The 24,743-nt window shown below is 28.5% G+C and overlaps 2 protein-coding genes across 2 annotated transcripts in view; one reads left to right on the top strand and one right to left on the bottom strand.

Moving 5' to 3' along the window:
* Positions 1-20,550, bottom strand: part of Gart (trifunctional purine biosynthetic protein adenosine-3 Gart) — a 34,921-nt gene extending 14,371 nt beyond the window's left edge. The window contains exon 1 of the mRNA XM_075293354.1: positions 20,022-20,550. Coding sequence (XP_075149469.1) covers positions 20,022-20,201 — 180 coding nt within the window. The 5' untranslated portion in view covers positions 20,202-20,550. The remainder of the gene's footprint in view (positions 1-20,021) is intronic.
* On the top strand, positions 7,042-9,375 carry Pcp (Pupal cuticle protein). Its single transcript, XM_075293356.1, has 2 exons — positions 7,042-7,166; positions 8,749-9,375. The coding sequence occupies exons 1-2, from the start codon at positions 7,155-7,157 to the stop codon at positions 9,265-9,267; spliced, it is 531 nt and encodes a 176-aa protein (XP_075149471.1). The 5' UTR covers positions 7,042-7,154; the 3' UTR covers positions 9,268-9,375.
* Positions 20,551-24,743: the final 4,193 nt, after the last annotated feature.

Below are 24,743 nucleotides of genomic sequence, written 5' to 3'. Positions count from 1 at the left end.
GAAATAAACTTTTGAGAAAATTTTCTCTAGATATAAAATTTTGACAAAATTTTCTATAGAAATAAAATTTTGACAAAATTTTCTATAGAAATAAAATTTTGACAAAATTTTCTATAGAAATAAAATTTTGACAAAATTTTCTATAGAAATAAAATTTTGACAAAATTTTCTTTGTAATAAAATTTTGTCAAATTTTTCTATAGAAATAAAATTTTGATAAATTTTTCTATATAAATAAAATTTTGAAAAAATTTTCTATAGAAATACAATTTTGACAAAATTTCCTATAGAAATAAACTTTTGAGAAAATTTTCTCTAGGTATAAAATTTTGACAAAATTTTCTATTGAAATAAACTTTTGAGAAAATTTTCTCTAGATATAAAATTTTGAGAAAATTTTCTATAGAAATAAAATTTTGACAAAATTTTCTATAGAAATAAAATTTTGACAAAATTTTCTATAGAAATAAAATTTTGACAAAATTTTCTATAGAAATAAAATTTTCACTATAAATGGTTATAGACTAGTTATAGACTAGTCGATTAGTGTGTGTCAAAGGACAGATGCAAACATCAGAAGCAAAAAATCTTATTTTGCAAAATTTTATTTCTATAGAAAATTTTGTGAAAATTCTACAGAAATTTTTTTAAAAATTTTATTTCTATAGAACATTTTTTCAAAATTTTTTTCTACAGAAAATTTTGTCAAAATTTTATTATTTTATTATTTAGAGAATTTTGTCAAAATTTTATTTCTATAGAAAATTTTGGCAAAATTTTATTTCTATTTATGAAGTACCTCTTAGTTGGATAGGAACATTTCTACCAAAATATCAAGAACTCTACCAATCTAACAATCCTTACCATTTGTGGCAACCGTGATCAGAAGCCGAATTTCGAATAATAAATGGAAGAACACAAGAAATCAAATCAGAGGATCGGTTTGTACACAGAAAAAAATTTCACGAAAATTTTTTCAATTAAAATTTTAATTGAGTTTTAAAAAATGTTCAATAGAAAATTTAATTGATTCAACAATTTTTTTAATTGAAACAAAAATCAATCTCAAAAATTAATAGTATCAATTAATTTTTTAATTGATACTATCATTTCTGTAATTGAAGACATTTCAATTAAAAAATTAATTGGATCAATTAATTTCGTGATTGAATAAAAAAAATTTGGTGTGTACGTATTGAATCGCCTGAAATCCAGAATCAGTGAAAACTATGTAGGCTCTAGAACTCAAATCATGGGATCTGTTTTTATGGAGCGATAGGAATCAATTTTTGATTGATTGCTGAGGATGAAATACTGTCATCATGAAGCAACATTTCAGGAGGTACAGTCAAAAAATAATTTTTCTAAAGGCCCAAGAACTAAAATATGCAGAGCAATCAATATGTGGGCTATACATAATTTTGGTGGGTGAATACTGATATAACGTATCAAATTTCAATCGGGCAAGTAATAAGCATTTTCTAAGCTCAAAAAGTTCAATTTGGGGATCGATCGATCGTGGACGCTATATTATATAAATATGGATCGATATGAAACAATTTTGGAGTGATTGCCTCGAACATCACGTAATAATTTTCAGGCAAACCAAGCGAAAAATTTACTTTCCGTAAGAAGAAATTTTCTTTAACAAGCGAAAAAAAATAATTATGTTTAATATATTTTCTTCGATTTGTTGAAAATATTTACTTACTTTTATGGAATCGGCGTGAGATTTGCATTTGTAATACAGTTTAGTTAAAATTTTCTAAAACTACCCTAAAATTTCTAAAATTAACCAAAAATTCCCCTCCTGGTGGAAAATCTGCAGAGCGATCTATATGGTTGGCATATATAATTGAAATAACGTATTAAATTTCAATGGAATGGGGCAAGTAGTAAGCATCCTGGAGGCTAAAGCAGTCAAATCTGAGGATCGGTGTTGGCCACTTGATTATATAATTATGGACCGATATGAACAAATTTTTATGTGATTGCTTGGAACATCAAGATATGATTTTATGGCGGATCGAGCGAAAAATTAACTTTCCGGAAGAAACTAAATTTAAAGATTGGTCCATATGGGGGCTAAAAGTCAAAATTAGCTTTTAATTAATTTTTTGACAAAATACGAACTTCGAAAAATTCGACAAATTTGCAAAATTCGACAAATTTGCAGTTCAACTTTGTCGATATTTTACAAAAATGGACTTTTGAAAGGATTCAAACAAATCTTCTAAAAATGGAAATTTATTATTTTTAAATCTGAAAACAATCTAAAAACAAAAAATTCTACATTTCCAAAAGTTTTTGTAAAATACAACCCTTTCCATTCTGATTCCAGGTCACACGTGACTTAGCCTTTTAAATGCTAATAATAGAATAATAATTCATATTGATACAAATAAATAGGTCAATAACCATAATGATGAAAGAAATTGGTGCTTCTGGCCACAATAACCTTTTTTGGGTAAAGCCCACCGACTAAGTTGAGGATGAAAAAAAAAATTTGATATCGATACTCGTGAGAGTTTCAGAAAGGAAAAATAGATATGAAACAAAGAAAACCCTAAAGCTATATATGAAGATGAAAACTAACGCACACTTATTAAATTTTAGTCAATTTAAATCACCTAAACTAAACATTTTAAATTGATAGAAAATATGTGGTAGACATAATTACATTAAAATAAATTAATAAACGCTTCTATCTCCCATTATGGAATATTGCCCTCCATTTACATACAAATCTATCTCAATTAGGGTATTAATAGTTCGATATTCATTTAGCACTTCGTTAGATGCTTCTGTTTTTTTTTTTTTTCTTTTCATATTTTGTTGATGTTTCTTTTCTTGGTGATATCTTATTTCACTGCATGGGTGAGATTTTTCATCCAAATTCACATTAAGAAGAATTTATATGGATAATAAATTAATAAATAAATTAATTTAATACCCTTTCGCTAGACGTAAATGTTATTATGTGAATAAGGTAAAAATTTGTACATAATAATTTACCCGTAGTGGTCGTTTATCCAAAAATGTTAAATGTTAACAATGTCTACATTATCCCAATGAAAATAATACAAAAGAAATAATAAAAACATAAAAAATTAACAAACCACCCGCAAAATACACTAATAGAAATAAAATTTTGACAAAGCGAAAAAAAATTTCTATGGAAATAAAATGTTCACAAAATTTTCTATAGAAATAACATTTTGACAAAATTCTCTATAGAAATAAAATTTTGACAAAATTTTCTATAAAAATAAAATGTTGACAAAATTTTCTATAGAAATAAAATTTTGACACAATTTTCTATAGAAATAAAATTTTGACAAAATTTTCTATAGAAATAAAATGTTCACAAAATTTTCTATAGTAATAAAAGTTTTACAAAATTTTCTATAGAAATAAAATTTTGACTAGATTTTCGATAGAAATAAAATGTTGACAAAATTTTCTATAGAAATAAATTTTTGAAAAAATGTTCTATAAAAATAAAACTTTGAAAATATTTTCTATAGAAATAAAATTTTGACAATATTTTCTATAGAAATAAAATTTTGACAAAATTTTCTATAGATATAACATTTTGACAAAATTTTCTATAGAAATAAAATTTTGACAAAATTTTCTATAGAAATAAAATTTTGACAAAATTTTCTATAGAAATAAAATTTTGACAAAATTTTCTATAGAAATAAAATTTTGACAACATTTTCTATACAAATAAAATTTTGACACAACTTTCTATGCAAATAAAATATTGACAACATTTTCTATACAAATAAAATTTTGACAAAATCTTCTATAGAAATAAAATATTAACAAAATTCTCTATAGAAATAAAATTTTGAAAAATAATCTCTATACAAATAAAATTATTACAAAATTTTCTATAGAAATAATATTTTGACAAAATTCTCAATAGAAATAAAATTTCGACAAAATTTTCTATAGAAATACAATTTTGACAAAATGTTCTATAGAAATAATTTTTTGAAAAAAATCTCTATACAAATAAAATTTTGACAAAATTTTCTATAGAAATAAAATTTTTACAAAATTTTCTATAGAAATAAAATTTTGACAAAATTTTCTATAGAAATAAAATTTTAACAAAATTTTCTATAGAAATAAAAGTTTAACAAAATTTTCTATAGAAATAAAATGTTGACAAAATTTTCTATAGAAATAAAATGTTGACAAAATTTTCTATAGAAATAAAATTTTGACATTTTCTATAGAAATAAAATTTTGACAACATTTTCTATACGAATAAAATTTTGACACAATTTTCTATGCAAATAAAATATTGACAACATTTTCTATACAAATAAAATTTTGACAAAATCTAAAATAATAAAATATTAACAAAATTCTCTATAGAAATAAAATTTTGAAAAAAAAATCTCTATACAAATAAAATTCAATAGAAATAAAATGTTGACAAAATTTTCTATGCAAATAAAATATTGACAAAATTTTCTATAGAAATAAAATTTTTACAAAATTTTCTATAGAAATAAAATTTTGTCAAAATTTTCTATAGAAATAAAATTTTGACAAAATTTTTTATGCAAATAAAATATAGATAAATCTATAGAAGTAAAATTTTGACAAAATTTTCTATAGAATTGGAATTTTGACAAAATTTTCTATAGAAATGGAATGTTGACAACATTTTCTATAAAAATAAAATTTTGACAAAATTTTCTATAGAAGTACAATTTTGACAAAATTTTCTATAGAAGTACAATTTTGACAAAATTTTCTATAGAAGTAAAATTTTGACAAAATTTTCTATAGAAATACAATTTTGACAAAATTTTCTATAGAACTAAAATTTTGACAAAATTTTCTATAAAAATAAAAGTTTGACAAAATTTTCTATGCAAATAAAATATTGACAACATTTTCTATAGATATAAAATTTTGACAAAAATTTTCTATACAAATAACATTTTGAGAAACTTTTCTATAGAATTGGAATTTTTACAAAATTTCTATAGATATAAAATTTTCTATAGAAATAAAATTTTGACAAAATTTCTATAGAAATAAAACGTTGACAAAATTCTGTAAGAAATAAAATTTTGTCAAAATTTTCTATAGAAATAAAATTTTGACAAAATTTTCTATAGAAATAAAATTTTGACAAAATTTTCTATGCAAATAAAATATTGACAAAATTTTCTATAGAAGTAAAATTTTGACAAAATTTTCTATAGAATTGGAATGTTGACAACATTTTCTATAAAAATAAAATTTTGACAAAATTTTCTTTAGAAGTACAATTTTGACAAAATTTTCTATAGAAGTAAAATTTTGACAAAATTTTCTATAGAAATACAATTTTGACAAAATTTGTTATAGAACTAAAATTTTGACAAAATTTTCTATAAAAATAAAATTTTGACAAAATTTTCTATGCAAATAAAATATTGACACCATTTTCTATAGATATACAATTTTGACAAAAATTTTCTATGCAAATAAAATATTGACAACATTTTCTATAGATATTAAATTTTGACAAAAATTTTCTATAGAAATACATTTTTGAGAATTTTTTCTATAGAATTGAAATTTTTGCAAAATTTTCTATAGAATTGGAATTTTGACAAAATTTTCTATAGAATTGGAATGTTGACAAAATTTTCTATAGAAATAAATTTTTGACAAAATTTTCTATAGAAATAAAATTTTGACAAAATTTTCTATAGAAATAAAATTTTGACAAAATTTTCTATGCAAATAAAATATTGACACCATTTTCTATAGATATACAATTTTGACAAAAATTTTCTATGCAAATAAAATATTGACAACATTTTCTATAGATATTAAATTTTGACAAAAATTTTCTATAGAAATACATTTTTGAGAATCTTTTCTATAGAATTGAAATTTTTGCAAAATTTTCTATAGAATTAAAATTTTGATAAAATTTTCTATAAAATAAAAGTTTAACAAAACTTTGTATATAAATAAAATTTTGACAAAATTTTCTATAGAAATACAATTTTGGAAAATGAGATTTTTTTGTTTGGTAGTGGTTTGATAAAATTTACCCCTAATTTTGTTAGATTATTTTTGGGTCGAGAGGCCACCGTGGCTGCATAGCGAGCTTAAAAGGAATTCATGTCAAAATGTCCGCTACCCATTAGAAACTCACATTTGCTAAGCAGAAATTCTGTGGGGCGTTTTTATCGATTGTTTATATTTTGCTTTAATAAAAAAGACAATTTTCTGAGTGTCTCTCCGCATTCCAGAAAAATACCGAAAAAATTGAGACAATAGCAACTTTCAAACATTTCCAACACCAGCATAACATCTAACTAATCCACATGAATATCCATAACATTCATCCAGTCATTATTGTCTAACACTTCTAACATTGACATTGAAATGATGAGAAGGAAAATACCCATCGACCGTCATCAAGCTCCCATATTAGAAATTTTAAAAGTGCGGGTGATGTTCTCACATTTCTATTGGAATGGAACAGAGGAAGATTATGGAGTATTTGGACTTGGCGAGAACCATATTAGGGCTGATGTTTATTACCGTTATGGATAGGTTTACTCTCATATAAAGCGTTTTATATGCAAATTAGTTTCACACACACATACACAGAAATATTTTAAAGTTTTAGAATAAAATGATAATACAGAGCGAAAAGCCGAAAGTAAAAAAAAAAAATATTGCAAAAATTATCATTAACAAGTTTTAAATGAATTGTACATTTTTGAAAAGCTCCCAAAAAAAAAATAACAAAATATTCTATATAAATTTTACGAGAAATGAGACAGAAGACCTCCTACCCGAAAAAATGTGGCGGTTATTTATGGCAACAAAAACTGTTTACGAGTCAACAGTGTATGTGGATGAATGGACTATGTATAGTCAGTGGTTAAACGTCTATCCATACGATGGGTAATCCATTCATGGATGATGATGGTGATGACTATAGTGAACGTATGATTTGGTTTTCTTTATAAAAACCTTAACACTTCAGAATATGCATTGCAGTTCAAGTGTGGATACGGAATCGAAAACAACAGTTAACATATTCGAACATAAATAAGTTAAAAAAAAAAAACTTCCATTACTTTAAATAAAAACAAATCGAAAAATTCAATACAAAAATGAAAGCCATAGTAAGTTTGTGTTAAGCACTTGCATAGAAAAAATTCAGTTTGCTTGAGAAATTTTTGGTAAAAGATGCTGCAATTATATTTCACTCTCATAAGAAATACATTGAAAAACAGTTTTATCGGTACATTTATAATAAAAAGTTCTCAGCTAGAAGGAATATATAACCGTTGATGGCAGTGACAATTTTGAGAAATGTGTGGTCAAATACGTTTAGGTCGGTAAAACAGTCCGCGAATACCAACTTTAAAAGACTCTTGGAGAAATTTCCGCTACCCATATGGAATATATTGTGTTATATTTTACTCTTATAAGAAATACATTGGGACTGCTTTATCGGCATATTTATAATAAAAAGTTCATAACTAGAGGGAATGTATAACCGTTGATGGTAAAGACAATTTTGTGAAATGAGGAATCAAATAGACATAGTTAGTGCTTTTGAGTCGGTAAAGCAGTACATGAATACCATCTTTTAAGGACTTTGGGGAAATTTCCGCTACCCATATAACATACATTCTGCTATATTTTACTCCCAAAAGAAATGCATTGGACAACAGTATTATTGGTAAATTTATAATAAAAGGTTCTATATAACCGTTTAATAAAAGGAATATATAACCGTTTATGGCAGCGATGATTTTGAAAAATATCTGGCCAAATATGCCGCAGCTAGTGATTGGGTCGATAAAGCAGTTATACCGACTTCAAAGGTCTGTTGGCGAAATTTCCGCTCCCCATATGCAATATATTCTGCTATATTTTCCTCTCAGAAATACATCAGAAACTGCTGTATCGACAAGTGAATAAAGTTCCCTGTTAGAATGAATATATAACCGTTGATGACAGTGACACTTTTGAGGAATTTCCGGTCAAGTATACTGCAGTTAGTGTTTGATGTCGATAGCGCAGTCCATGTATACCACATTCAAAGAACTGTTGGAGAAATTTCCGCTACCCATAAAAAAATACATTGCGCTATATTTTACTCTCATAAGAAATACATTGGAAACTGTTTTATCAACATACAAGCAAAGTTCCTTGCTAGATGGAATATATAACCGTTGATGGCAGCAAAAATGTTGGTATATGTTATTACCATCTGACACATATTTCTCTGTTTTGATATACACTCCAAAACTGCACCCAGAGAAGAAATATGATCACCTCAAACATGAGCACAAGTGCAAAATGTTATTTTTGGATGGTGACCATGTAACATGTTCGCTGCAATCATGTTACTTTCTCCGAAATTATGTATCTGTTTTCTGAAAGCATGTTATGTTTGCCGAGAAAACAACATTTTTGCCACAAACATGTTACATGGTCACCATCCAAAAATAACATTTTGCTCTTGAAACATGTTTGAGGTGATCATATTTCTTCTCTGGGTGTGTATTATAGCAAAATTTACGTCAAGCAACTGAAATTTTCTGCAGCATAGTGTACTGAACTTAACTCAATTACTTTGTATTAATTACTTTAAAAAAATAAATTAATATTAAATGCCTACATTTGGTGGTGATATATGTACATATATGAAAATTAATGCAATTTAAATACCTATGTCTCTGTCTCTTCATAAAGTGTGTGATTTTATTGGGAACCTTGGCTTTGACCGCTGCCTACTCAGCTCGTCCTCAATATTACAATAATATGGCTGCTGCAAGTAATAATCAATATACCAAGTCATCCGCATCATCATCTTCCTACTCTAGTCATGGTTCCGAGAAAGATGCCCAAATTGTTCACAAAGATTCCCACATTAACGATGATGGTAGCTATCATTATGAATTTGAAACTTCAAATGGTATTAAACATGCCCAACAAGGAGCTTCAGATGGTTCGGTACAAGGTTCCAGCTCCTATATTTCACCCGAAGGTATTGAAATCAAAACAACTTATGTAGCCGATGAGACTGGTTATCATCCCGTTGGTGATCATATACCCAAAATACCCGATTACATTTTACGTGCCTTGGAATATATACGCAATCATCCTTATGTGGAAAAGGATTACTATACAGGCGAATTGAAACAAGCGACATTTAATAATGTTCGTAGAGTAGCTGCTCCACATCATCAACCTCATTATAATGTTTTTTAAGGTAGATGGTTCTAGCCATAATCTTCACAGTTTAACTCCATGTACATATATGTGTAAAAATTAAAACGAGAAATGTATTAAATATTTATTATAAAACAAAAAAACAAATCGAGTCATTGTTAAATAAACATAAAGCCGTATTTTTGTTTAGAAATTTGTGAAATTTATTGATACACCCAAAGAAATTTGTTAGTAAACACAGCAGAAAAGTCTGCGAAAACAGCAAAAAGAGTGGTGAAAAAGGGAAAGTATTCACAGTTTGTTGATATAGCAAAAATGCTCTGCTATTTTTGAACAAAATGTTTGCTGATCGCGTTTAGAAGCTTTTAAACATATTCGAATGCAGGAATATACAAAAAAAAAAAAAAAAAAAAAATATATATATATATATATATATATATATATATATATATATATATATATATATATATATATATATATATATATATATATATATATATATATATATATATATATATATATATATATATATATATATATATATATATATATATATATATATATATATATATTTGGTTCTTAAATATTCTGGGGGTAAATAACCTAAAAGGTTTAGAATTTATTATTCGCTAGACCCTGAAATACAAAACGTTAACAGCAGATACTGACTGCTGTTTTTAGGTTGGTACTATTTTTATATAGTACCAACCTTCAAATGATTCGTGTCAAAATTTGACGTCTGTAAGTCAATTGGTTTGTGAGATGGAGCGTCTTTTGTGAAGTAACTTTTGTTATTGTGGAAAAAAATCAAAAAAAGGAATTTCTACACTCCTGAGTCCAATCGACAGTCGATTGAGTGGAAAGGGACCGGTGAACCGGCTCCGAAGCGTGGAAAGACTCAAAAGTCTGCTGGAAAAAAATAATGGCCTCTGTTTTTTGGGATGAGCATGGAATAATTTTTATCGATTATCTTGAGAAGGGAAAAACCATCAACAGTGACTAAAGGGTGATACGGTCAAAATTTGGTCAAGGGAAAACGCGTGTAAATCGGTGAAATCGTTTAGTTAAAAAATCAAATTAAATTTCTTTTTCAAGTTCAATTAGTATAAAATTCAGGAAAAATATTCAGTTAGGCTTTCGCTTTTCCAAATCCGAATTGCCGGGCCTCACGCTTGACACCTGCCATCAGATTTTGTACAGCCACCTTGTCCACCTTCTTCGCCGCAGAAAGCCAGTTTGCCTTGAACTGCTGCTCGTCCTTAGCAGTTTTTTTGGTCTTCTTTAGGTTCCGCTTGACAATAGCCCAGTATTTCTCAATTGGGCGGAGCTCTGGCGGTTTGGGAGGGTTCTTGTCCTTGGGAACCACCTGCACGTTGTTGGCGGCGTACCACTCCATGGCCTTTTTACCGTAATGGCAAGATGCCAAATCCGGCCAAAACAGTACGGAACAACCGTGTTTCTTCAGGAAAGGCATCAGACGTTTATTCAAACACTCTTTCACGTAAATTTCTTGGTTGACAGTCCAGGAAGCTATGAAAATGCTGCTTTTTAAGCCACAGGTACAGATGGCTTGCCAAACCATATATTTCTTTGCGAACTTTGACAGTTTTATGTGCTTGAAAATATCTGCTACCTTTCCCCTTCCTTTTGCCGTATAAAACTCTTGTCCCGGAAGCTGCTTGTAGTCGGCTTTGACGTATGTTTCGTCGTCAAACTTCGTCAGCATCGTAGTGTACAGCCTCCGGGATTGCGCTTTGGCCGTCGTATTTTGTTTATCCGGCTCGTTTTTTGGCTCGATGCACGGTTGTAGACGATACACCCAGCTTATTTGACGCATCTCGGAGAGAGAGGTTAGGGTTTCGCTTGAAACTACCGGCAACTCCCTTTGTCGTCTCAGCGGCTTCCGGTTTTCGATTTCCCCCCTATCCAGACTTCCTGGCTGTCGACAAACGTTCCCCAAACACTTTAATTACATTTGTAACGGTTGATTTGGCAACTTTTAGCGATTTTGCCAGCTTTGCGTGCGAGTAGCTCGGATTTTCGCGATGCGCGAGCAAAATTTTGATACGCTGCTCTTCTTGCTTGGACGGCATTTTGACAACTGAAGAGTGAATTCCAAAATCAAAATAGGAGCAACATTCTACACACACACACACCTTCAAAATGAGGGGTGTTCAGGTTTTTTAAATGCAAAATTGAAAGAAACACGTCAAGTTTATATTGACCAAATTTTGACCGTATCACCCTTTATTATGTGGCGTTATTGGAGCGTTTGAAGGTCGAAATCGCGGCAAAACGGCCCCATATGAAGAAGAAAAAAGTTTTGTTCCACCAAGACAACGTACCGTGCCACAAGTCATTGAGAACGATGTCAAAAATTCATGAATTGGGCTTCGAATTGCTTCCCCACCCACCGTATTCTCCAGATCTGGCCCCCAGCGACTTTTTCTTGTTCTCAGACCTCAAAAGGATGCTCGCAGGGAAAAAATTTGGCTACAATGAAGAGGTGAGGCCTATTTTGAGGCAAAACCGAAGGAGTACTACCAAAATGGTATCAAAAAATTGGAAGGTCGTTATAATCGTTGTATCGCTCTTGAAGGGAACTATGTTGAATAATAAAAACGAATTTTGACAAAAAAAATGTGTTTTTCTTTGTTAGACCGGGGACTTATCAGCCAATCTGTTAATTATACTAACAGCATATAGAAACAAAATTGTAATTTTGAAGACCTACCTCAATTAGTTCAAGAGCTATATGAATGAATTCGTTCTGAAAACTTGATTCTTGAATTGATACGCACAGCAGAAAAATGCTATCAAAATTGCGTATTTTTTTTGAAGAAGTTTATCAAAATGAATTTTAGTGCTCAGCAGTATGGAAAATATTTATAGTTTATTTAGATTAAAGACTCTACTTTAAAATACCATCGAGAAATAAATCGAAATTTAAGTGGCGAAGTAGAGTTTGGTGTCGTTTTCGAATGTCCTCCTAAGTGCACATCGATAGTCAAAGGTTTAAAGAGGAAACGGCACATTTCATAAAAAGATAATGCACCCAAACAAAAGTTTACAATTATTGTAACCTTCACATTAGGATTTTGTTATTGATTCCGAACCAAAGACGAGGCTTTGAGGCAAAATGAAGTAATTTTTGTGAATCTATGTAGTTTTAGTTTTTTTTTCATAATTAAAAAAAACATATCAAAGATGCAAATTTAACCTAAAAGCCTTACGAGTGGCCAAAACTGACCTACAGAAAGGACTTCATATTCCATCAGGACAACACTATACCACAAACACCATTGAATACTGGGCCAAAAATGGAAAACTTCATTAATGGAGTAAAGTTGGCATCAATAGAAGCTTTTATAAATACAAATCTATCGAAATTCGCAGCACGGGATTATTGAAATGAACATTCCGGTAAAGATTTATATGTATCAATAGATACCGAAGCTTTACCAGAAAATGACGTAAACACGTTATTATCGATTGTTTATAGTTTCTTTTCATAAGAAACAAATGGTTTGTAACATAGCTTGTCAGGTCTTCATGTAGTAGCCCGCTAAGACCCGTTATGCGTCCTACAGACTATAAACTTTTTCCGGACGGAATGTCTGTGTTTGTAAAGAATCTTACAGTGTGTCCAATCGATACAACTTGTTGGCGATGACTAATGGCATTTTCAATTCGCAAAAAATATGTTGCCTTGGTGTTACACAACTTTTTCCCTTATTGTATTTTCGCCCAAATGTCAGTGTCATTCCAAAGGTATTGTTAATTCCTAATATTGTGAGGGATACAGGGTCCAAAATCTATGACAGTGTCCTTCATATTTTGCAATCAATTTCGAGGATGTTGCCCCCTTTTTTCCCAATCGAAATCGCCATAAATAATCGGAAAATGTGTTATGCAGCATTATCGATTATACCTTCGGACTTAACTTATAATATGGCCAATAAAGGGTGATACGGTCAAAATTTGGTCAATATAAACTTGACGTATTTCTTTCAATTTTGCATTTAAAAAACCTGAACACCCCTCATTTTGAAGGTGTGTGCGTGTAGAATGTTGCTCCTATTTTGATTTTGGCATTTACTCTTCAGTTGTCAAAATGCCGTCCAAGCAAGAAGAGCAGCGTATCAAAATTTTGCTCGCGCATCGCGAAAATCCGAGCTACTCGCACGCAAAGCTGGCAAAATCGCTAAAAGTTGCCAAATCAACCGTTACAAATGTAATTAAAGTGTTTGGGAACGTTTGTCGACAGCCAGGAAGTCTGGATCGGGGGGAAATCGAAAACCGGAAGCCGCTGAGACGACAAAGAGAGTTGCCGGTAGTTTCAAGCGAAACCCTAACCTCTCTCTCCGAGATGCCGCAAATAAGCTGGGTGTATCGTCCACAACCGTGCATCGAGCCAAAAAACGAGCCGGACTATCGACTTACAAGAAGGTAGTGACTCCAAATCGCGATGATAAACAAAATACGACGGCCAAAGCGCGATCCCGGAGGCTGTACACGACGATGCTGACGAAGTTTGACTGCGTGGTAATGGACGACGAAACCTACGTCAAAGCCGACTAAAAGCAGCTTCCGGCACAGGAGTTTTATACGGCAGAAAGGTAGCAGATATTTTCAAGCACATAAAACTGTCAAAGTTCGCAAAGAAATATCTGGTTTGGCAAGTCATCTGTACCTGTGGCTTGAAAAGCAGCATTTTCATAGCTTCCGGGACTGTCAACCAAGAAATTTACGTGAAAGAGTGTTTGAATAAACGTCTGCTGCCTTTCCTGAAGAAACACGGTTGTTCCGTACTGTTTTGGCCGGATTTGGCACCTTGCCATTACGGTAAAAAGGCTATGGAATGGTGCGCCGCCAACAACGTGCACGTGGTTCCCAAGGACAAGAACCCTCCCAACACGCCAGAGCTCCGCCCAATTGAGAAATACTGGGCCATTGTCAAGCGAAACCTAAAGAAGACCAAAAAAACTGCTAAGGACGAGCAGCAGTTCAAGGCAAACTGGCTTTCTGCGGCGAAGAAGGTGGCTGTACAAAATCTGATGGCAGGTGTCAAGCGTGAGACCCGGCAATTCGGATTTGGAAAAGCGAAAGCCTAACTGAATATTTTTCCTGAATTTTATACTAATTGAACTTGAAAAAGAAATTTAATTTGATTTTTTAAATAAACGATTGCACCGATTTACACGCGTTTTCCCTTGACCAAATTTTGACCGTATCACCCTTTATATGGGATATGTTCAACACGAGCACTGTCGTCCGGATAAACTATAGTCTGCACGGCCCATTATGCACATTTAACGAAAATTTCGTTTGCATGCCAATAATACAGTTTTGACATGTATTTTGCACGGAGGCAAAATGTAAACAATCGATAACAACATCCCATAGAAGTTTCGTTACCATAGCAATGCATTACTTATAGGTAGCGGAAGTTCCATTAGAGGTACATACCGACCGACCTTAAAGCCCGGTATGCACCTCTAGCCGAAATTTCGTTTGCGTGCCAATAACACAGTTTTGTCATCAATTTTTTATGGAGACAATTGATAACAACGCCTCGCGGAATTTTCGTTACCAAACATAGCAATGTATTTCCTATGGGTAGCGGAAATTTCGTTAGAGGAGAAAAGGTTAATCTTAGCTAAAATATCTATCCTAAAAATATAAATAATAAATATAATAAAATAATTCCAAATCTCAATTAAATCGTACGGATATTTATTAGCTAAAGGGTGGTTAAATTGTAAGGGCCGATGTTGAATGTGAACCACACCTAAACGCCAAGTTTTTTTCCGAATTTTATTTGACATTTCTCTATTTCAGACTTGCTCAATTTGAACCATGGAGAGATACACAATCCAACAACGTGTTAAATGGTTCCAAGAAATGGCAACAGTGGATGATCAATTTTCGAAGAAAATCATCTTCAGTGATGAAGCACATTTTCACCTCAGTGGATTCGTCAATAAACAGAATTGCCGCATTTGGGCGAATGAGAATCCAAGAGTGATTGTCGAAAAACCAATGCACCCACAAAGAGTGACTGTTTGGTGCGGTTTATGGGCTGGCGGCATCATCGGGCCATATTTTTTCCAAAATGAGGCCGGTCAGGCAGTTACTGTGAATGGTGTTCGCTATCGTGAGATGATAACGAACTTTTTATGGCCCGAATTGGAAGATATGGATGTAGACGATATGTGGTTTCAGCAGGACGGTGCCACTTGCCACACAGCTAACGAAACAATGGCTCTTTTGCGCAACAAATTCAATGGCCGTGTTATCTCACGTAATGGCGATGTCAATTGGCCGCCAAGATCATGTGATTTGACACCGTTGGACTTTTTGAAAGAAAAGGTGTACGTCGATAAGCCAGCAAATATTCAAGAGCTAAAGGATGAGATAATTCGGCACATTAACGGCATAGAACCTCCATTATGCCTCAGAGTCATCGAAAATTTGGACCATCGGATGAAGGTGTGCCACCGAGGTCGCGGCGCCCATTTGGCCGATAATTGAGTAATACCAATATATATCATAATAAAATAAAATTACAATAATTTCCTAAATAGTTTGTGTTTTATTCAAAATCAACAAAATCAACCTTGAAATTTTAACCACCCTTTATAATACGTGTCGGTTTCTCAGTGTCTTGTCATACAATAAATTTACTAACCGCTGGCCTGTCTTTCGGTTAAGTGTTAATCGGAGAACGAGAAACTGGCCATAAGAATAGCAGTCGTCCGACTGCTGTTTAGAAGAAAAATAAAAAATATATGTTTTTAAACCAAAATGGGTTTCTTTAAGGTCGGCACTAAGTTCGTATTTAACAGGTGAAGGACGCAAATATAAGTATCCTTCATTTAACAATACTTTTTTAACAAAGATTCTCCATTAAAACTTATACGAAACTGTATTACCGGCATGCGTTTATTATTTATTCTTTATATGTTTGTATTGTACTAGGCTTTACTACAAAAATTCAATGGTCAATTATTATTTTAAAACGTAATACAAATACCCCATGTATCGAAATAATATTAACAATATATGTAATGTCAAAAACTATACAAAGTTTTTTTTTCTGTTTAACAACTGGAAATAGCCAAAAATATTTACGTTTTGTTGACAGTTAAGAACTAAATGCGTTAAATTATAAAATTAATTTTTGCTTGACCTTCATTGACATCAAGTGGAGCAAAAAGAAAATCCGGTGCCCACACATGTGCGAAAAGCTCTCATATTTTTTGTTTTAACTCCCTAAGAAGTTTGAGTGTTGCTAATCTTTAGAAATTTTGGACTTAGCGATTTTTACAGCAATTTGATTTATTTCACACAGAGAAGAAATATGATCACGGGGAATATGTTTATGTTTTGCGAGAAAAATGTTTCAATTTCCCCGTCAAAACAAGCATCATGCTTTAGGAACATGTTTAAGGTGATCCTACTTCTTCTCTAAGTGTTTATGACTTTTGCAATAGCAAAGCAAACACAACTAATATTTATTTAGACATGAAGTCGAGTAACGCTATTATAAAGGACTTCAAATTAAGATATGTTTACTAGTACACTAAAGCTACATTTCAAAATGAATTGCGTAGTAGATATATCCTTAGTGCAATTCCTCAATTCTTTGACTCCGAATGATTTGAAAATGATTCAAACACAAACTTTTTATTGTATTAAATAATTAAAATAATTTTCGAATGGAAATTAGCTTTAAATTATTTATAAAATTTGTATATTATATTTTTGGGTAGTTCTATTGTAATTTATGCTGCATCAGCTTATGGCTGCAAATTACAAAATTGAGAAAATTAAATTAATTAAAATTATTATTTTTCCATATGATGTTAAATTTAATTCAAAAAATAAACTATATATATAGGAAATATTTATCACATTTTATATTAGGTTAGGTTAGGTGGCAGCCCGATGTATCAGGCTCACATAGACTATTCAGTCCATTGTGATACCTTATCACAGAGTGCTGCCCGATTCCATGTTAAGCTCAATGACAAGGGACCTCCTTTTTATAGCCGAGTCCGAACGGCGTTCCACATTGGAGTGAAACCACTTAGAGAAGCTTTGAAACCCTCAGAAATGTCATCAGCAGTACTGAGATGGAATAATCCACCGCAGAAAAATGTTTGGGGTTCGGTCGAAGCAGGTATCGAACCCACGACCTTGTGTATGCAAGGTGGGCATGCTAACCATTGCACTATTACAAATTTAAAAAATCTTATTTTGAAGTCGTTGATCAAATTTTTGTAGTTAGTATAAAAAATGTTGTTTTTTTTTTTTTCTTCGAAAGAAATATTTTATATTGAATTTATAAACAATTTTGTCAAAATTTTATTTCTATAAAAAATTTTGTCAAAATTTTATTTCTATAGAAAATTTTGTAAAAATTTTTTCCTATAGTGAGTTTTGTCTAAATTTTATTTCTATACAAAATTTTGTCAAAATTTTATTTCTATAGAAAATTTTGTCTAAATTTTATTTCTATACAAAATTTTGTCAAAATTTTATTTCTATACAAAATTTTGTCAAAATTTTATTTCTATACAAAATTTTGTCAAAACATTTATTTCTATAGAAACTTTTGTCTAAATTTTAATTCTATAGAAAATTTTGTTAAAATATTATTTCTATAGAAAATTTTGTCAAAATTGTATTTCTATAGAAAATTTTGTCAAAATTTTATTTCTATAGAAAATTTATTCAGAAAATTTTATCAAAATTTTATTTCAATAAAATTTTTTGTCACATTTTATATTACATTTGCTTTCGAATTTTAATAATTTTAAAATAGAAAAAATATAATATTTTTTTTACTGAAGTACCCGAAACCGAAGGCCACCTGTGTGATACAAATAGTGGTTTTCTAGGAAAAAGCTCTGGGGGGAGTATATTTGACAGCACACTTTACAAAAAATAAACTTTAGATACACTCAAAAAAAAAAAGTGAACTCTCTACTCCACTAAAGGCAATATAACTTTATTTTCAGTTCATGGAATTATTATGTTTGGAGAAAGTTTCCTTTACTCTAATAATTATTTGCGTACGTTAGTTAAATTAACTAAAAAAACGGGGAAAAAATTATACATAAATTAAGCATAAAGATTTACTAAATTCGTATTTCTCACAACATAGTTCATTATTTCTTAAAATTTTTAAATTTTTTAGAAATGCTTTCATCATAAACTTCTTGCAATTTTGAACTCCAATTTTTTCCTTCAAACTACAAAATTTTCTTTAACAAGTGAAACAATTTAATTATGTCTAATAAATTTTCTTGAAGTTGTTGAAAAATATTTACTTAATTTTTGTGATATGGGCGTGATGCTAGCGTTTGTAATACGGTTTAGTTAAAATTTTCTAAAAATATTCAAAATTTTCTAAATTAAAGCGAAAGTTTTCTTCCTGGTGGTTCACTGTTTTTTTTAGTGTATAGGGAAAACATCACATTTGCTTTCGATTTTTAAAATAGAAAAAATAAAATTGTTTTTTTTAACAGAATTCCAAAAACTTAAAATATTGAATTTAAATTTTTCTCGATAAATATTAAAATAAATTTAATAGCTTTCAAAGGGAAATTTATTTTTTTTCTATTTGATACATAAAAGAGTCCAATAAACCTAAATTATTTAATGTACACTCATAGAAGAGCTGTTAAGAGCAAATACTGACAGCTTTTTAGCAAAACATTTCTACTGTTATAAATAACAAAATTATTTGAGCGTTGCTACTTTCTTTAATATGAAAATTATGTAAAAAAACTATACTTGATTACTTTAAATAAATTTTAATGTATATATTTACTACATTAACATTGATAACATCAAATCCCGGAAAAAATAAAAAAAAAAAACAAATTTTAGAAAACTACAAAATAAACTTTCAATACCATTTAAAATTTGAAAACTTTCACAAAAACCACATTTATCCAAAAACATAATATATTGGTTAAGGAGAAACAAAATATCCTTTTTCGAGGATAATTGATTTTTTTTTTCAAAAATTTCAATTAATACGTTGAAAATAAAATTTAAAAAAATGCTAACGTCCCAAATTTGTTGTTATTATTTTATCTATATTTGATTACTTTTATATGTGTTTTGTTTTATATATATTTTTTGTAACATATATAATAAATATATATTAACATTGATAACATAAAATTCCGAAAAAAAATCAAATTTTATAAAATCACAAAATAAAATTACAGTACCATTTAAATTTTGAAAACGTTCGCGAAATACAATTATCCACGAAAAAGGACATGTTGGTTAAGGAAAATCAACATGTCCTTTTTCTAGGATAATTGTATTTCTTCGCAAATTTCGATTTATTCGTTGGAAATGCTAACGACCCAATTGTTTTTATTATTTTATCTTCTTTTACACTTTCATACATTTTATGAGAATATAAGAAAAAAAAATTTTTTCAGAGTTCTAATAAGAATGCAAGTAGAAGCAAACATTTTTAATTAACTCTTATTGACAAATATAAATAATTTATTAACAAACGCAAGCATTCATTACGGCCAATTAAAGCGCTTTTTGTGTTTTTTTCTGTTTGACCGTTTTCTAAGATAAAACATTTAGCAACACTGAGTTGCTCTCACAGAATAAACTGGTTGCCGCATTCTCTTGCAGAACAACAACAACACACTAGCTTAACCAAAAACAAAAGATCTCCAAACTTTGCATAAACACAAATGAGCCCTACATACGTTTTTACAAAACCATCAAATGATTAATACCCCACTTACCTTAAAATCTTTAGCATCTACTCCATCCAAATTTTGACAAATATCCAAGCTATCAATCCCAAAGCTGCCGGGTAAAGCAAAGATCTTCGAAACCAAAGGACTTTGAGATAATTTCCAACAGATGGCATGCTCACGGCCACCACTGCCAATAACCAAAACTTGTTTACCAACGGCAGGCATATTCAGTTAATTAAACTTCCTTAGTCCTTTACGGTAAAACACACAAGTTCACTGTTTTTTATTTTAATTTGTATCACTTTTTTGTTAAAACAATTCCAAAGGATAATGCACTGTATTAATTGCTTTTAACCCACGTGTTTATCTCGTCTCGAAGCGTTACACAAGTCGCACAGATACACGTTTTTTAATTCCCGTTTCGTTTTTTTATTCTCGACAAAGGATTCAATGTTTTTGGCGCACGAAGAGTACCGGTTTGAGCAATGCTCAAAATTCTACTAAATTTCATGAATTTCTAAGGGAGTCAATTAGCCAAGCAGTACCAGAATGCTTTGCCTTCCAGTGGTGCACATAGAGGTGTAGTACAAACACACGCAAATATACTTGCATCAAAATCCCACTGATCATCGACCCACCCGATCAGACATATAAAAATAATTTCAAGTTACAGTGACTCGAATCATGTTGTTTACGACGATGGTATGAAAAAAAAATTAACAACAACTGTACTCGACCAAAAACAAAGTGATAACAACAATACACTCGAGAACAAAAGTATTTGAATGCTTCGAAAATGAAGGGCAGCCGTTGTTAAAATTTGGTAAAAAATGGAGTTTAAATGAGTAAAGCAAACGTAAATTTACTAAAATTTTCTAAATTTTATACCCAATCTACACATAATATAATAATTGCAAGACGTAGTTTCAATTTTATTTCTTCAGAAAATTTTCAAAATTTTATTTCTATAGAAAAATTATGTTAAAATTTTATTTCTATATAAAATTTTGTCAAAATTTTATTTCTATAGGAAATTTTGTCAAAATTTAATTTCTATAGGAAATTTTGTCACAAATTTATTTCTATAGAAAATTTTGTCAAAAAATTTATTTCTATAGAAAATGTTGTCAAAATTTTATTTCTATAGGAAATTTTGTCAAAATTTTATTTCTTTAGAACATTTTGTCAAAATTTTATTTCTATAAAAATTTTTGGCAACATTTTATTTCTTTAGAAAAATTTGTAATAATTTATTTCTATAGAAAATGTTGTCACAATTTTACTTAAATTTTGTCAAAATTTTATTTCTATAGAAATTTTTGTCAAAATTTTATTTCTATATAAAATTTTGTCAACATTTTATTTCTATAGAAATTTTTGTCGAAATTTTATTTCTATAGAAAATTTTGCCAAAATTCTGTTACTATAGAACATTTTCTCAAAATTTTACTTCTATAAAAATGTTTGTCAAAATTTTGACTACTTGTCAACATTTTATTTCTATAGAACATTTTGTAAAAATTTTATTTCTATAAACATTTTTGGCAACATTTTATTTTTTTAGAAAATTTTAATAATTTTGCTTTCTATAAAAAAAATTTGTCAAAATTTTATTTCTGTATAAAATTTTGTCAAAATTTTACTTCTATAGAAAATTTTCACAAAATTTTATTTCTATAGAAAATGTCAAAATTTCATATCTATAGAAAATTTTCACAAAATTTTATTTCTATAGAAAATTTTGTTTCTATAAAAAATTTTGTCAAAGTTTTATTTCTATAGAAAATTTTGTCAAAATTTTATTTCTATAGAAAATTTTATCAAAATTTGATTTCGATAGAAAATTTTGTCTAAGTTTTATTTCTATCGAAAATTTTATCAACATTTTATTTCTATCGAATATTTTGTCAAAATTTTACTTCTATAAAAATTTTTGTGAAAATTTTAATTCTATCGAAAATTTTGTCAAAATTTTATTTCTAAAGAAAATTTTTTCAAAATTTTATTTCTATAGAAAATTTTGTCAACATTTTATTTCTATAGAAAATTTTGTCAAAATTTTAAATCTATAGAAAATTTTGTCAAAATTTTAAATCTATAGAAAATTTTGTCAAAATTTTAAATCTATAGAAAATTTTGTGAAAATGTTATTTCTAAAGAAAATTTTGTCAAAATTTTATTTCTAAAGAAAATTTTGACAAAATTTTATTTCTAAAGAAAATTTTGTCAAAATTTTATTTCTATAGAAAATTTTGTCAAAATTTTATTTCTATAGAAAATTTTGTCAACATTTTATTTCTATAGAAAATTTTGTCAAAATTGTATATCTATAGAAAATTTTCACAAAATTTTATTTCTATAGAATATTTTGTCAAAATTTTATTTCTATAGAAAATTTGCACAAAATTTTATTTCTATAGAAAATTTTGTCAAAATTTTATTTCTATAGAAAATTTTGTCAAAATTGTATTTCTATAGAAAATATTTTAATAATTTTCCTTTCAAAAAAAATTTTGTCAAAATGTGATTTCTATAGAAAATTTTGTCCAAATTTTATTTCTATCGAAAATTTTATCAACATTTTATTTCTATCGAATATTTTGTCAACATTTTATTTCTATCGAAAATTTTATCAACATTTTATTTCTATAAAAAATTTTGTCAACATTTTATTTCTATAGAAAATTTTGTCAAAATTTGATTTCTAAAGAAAATTTTGTCAAAATTTTATTTCTATAGAAAATTTTGTCAAAAATGTTATTTCTATCGAAAATTTTGTCAAAATTTTATTTCTACAAACATTTTTGGCAACATTTTATATCTTTAGAATTTTTTTTAATAATTTTGCTTTCTATAAAAAAAATTTGTCAAAATTTTATTTCTATAGAAAATTTTGTCAAATTTTTATTTCTATAGAAAATTTCGTCAAAATTTTATTTCTATAGAAAATTTTGTCAAAATTTTGTTTCTAAAGAAAATTTTGTCAAAATTTTATTTCTAAAGAAAATTTTGTCAAAATTTTATTTCTGTAGAAAATTTTGTCAAAATTTTATTTCTATAGAAAATTTTGTCAAAATTTTATTTCTATAGAAAATTTTCACAAAATTTTATTTCTATAGAAAATTTTTTCAAAATTTCATATCCATCGAAAATTTTCACAAAGCTTTATTTCTATAGAAAATTTTGTTAAAATTTTATTTCTAAAGAAAATTTTGAAAAAATTTTATTTCTATAGAAAATTTTGTAAAAATTTTTACTACTTTTCAAAATCTTATTTCTATAGAAAATTTTGTAGGGAGTTATTGCTATCGAAAATTTTGTCAAAATTTAATTTCAATAGAAAATTTTGTCAAAATTTAATTTCAATAGAAAATTTTGTCAAAATTTTATTTCTATAGAAAATTTTGTCAAAATTTTATTTCTATAGAAAATTTAGACAAAATTTTATTTCTATAGAAAATTTTGTCAAAATTTTATTTCTATAGAAAATTTTGTCAAATTTTAATTTCTAAAGAAAAATTTGTCAACATTTTATTTCTAAGAAAATTTTGTCAAACACAAATGTATATTGAGCTCATACTTTTTGTGTCCAGTGTAAAGTGAGCGAATAAACATCAGTGAGAAGTTGTTGCTACGGAGAATAACAATATTTTTACAAAGACGTATGTGTATTTGCATATTACAACAAAAAAAACATATTCATACAAACACCGACAATTATGCTAAAAATTTCGTGTGAAATGTTGGCCGCATATAACCGAATGTTTGAAAGTTGAGAGTTAACTGAAAGTTTACTTTAATTTGAAACTTAAGAGAACATTTAATATGAAACATTTAAATAATATTTTATTATTATTTTTTAATTATTTCACTTGTATTTTTAAATTTATAATTCCATACCGATATTCGAATATAACGTTTAAATCGAAAATATTAGCAAATAAATTCAAGATTATTTTACATGACGTTCGTAAAATTGCATTTCCACTGATAACCTTTAATACTTGATTGATTAGGGGGTCTGAACTGAAATGTAGATATGTATAAATTGATATGGTACATCGGGTTTTATAGACCCCAAGTAGGATTCTCAGTACTTATGTCGTTTTACAATTAAACAACAACAACCCAACATCGAATAATCAATGATCGAAAAATACTCGAATTTATTTGCAATCAACCAAATAAATAGAGATAGGCGTGTATTATTATCATCAGGCAATATATTTATTTGTATCATATTTAACATTTGATGATCCTTTCCTATAGATTGTGCAATATGTGTTGAAATACACAATACCCAATAATATTATGTATGTGCACTCAAGCTCAGTAGCGTGAAAGGTTCAACAGACGTCTGTAAAGGACATGAAATGAAACAAAGCAGATGTATCCACTATAAGGACAAAAATTTGTAATCGTACTTACATTCAAATTATTTCTTATATCCAACTATCACAAAAAGTTATAGTTGGATATGTTGTGTGTTCGGAAAAGTCGTTGGACGTTTATTTATAATAATAATATTAATTTAATGTAAAAAATACATTTTTCGTTACAATAAAAAAATCCCTTGATAATGTCGACATACATCGACGAAACGTTGGGAAACATGTAATTAAAATTTGTTTTATTTATATCAATGCGCTAGGCCCTATAGGAACATCATTCAAAAAAGTGGCCAACAATTATCATAATTAAAAACGGCTTGATCTTCATTTAGAGTCCATAAATTAAATATAAAAACTATTTAAAATTTCAGATAAT

The sequence above is a fragment of the Haematobia irritans genome, chromosome 2 (assembly GCF_050003625.1).
Source record: "Haematobia irritans isolate KBUSLIRL chromosome 2, ASM5000362v1, whole genome shotgun sequence".
Classification (NCBI taxonomy): Eukaryota; Metazoa; Arthropoda; class Insecta; order Diptera; family Muscidae; genus Haematobia; species Haematobia irritans.
The sequence above is the reverse complement of the archived record's forward strand: the minus strand, read 5'-3'. Positions and strand labels throughout refer to the sequence as shown.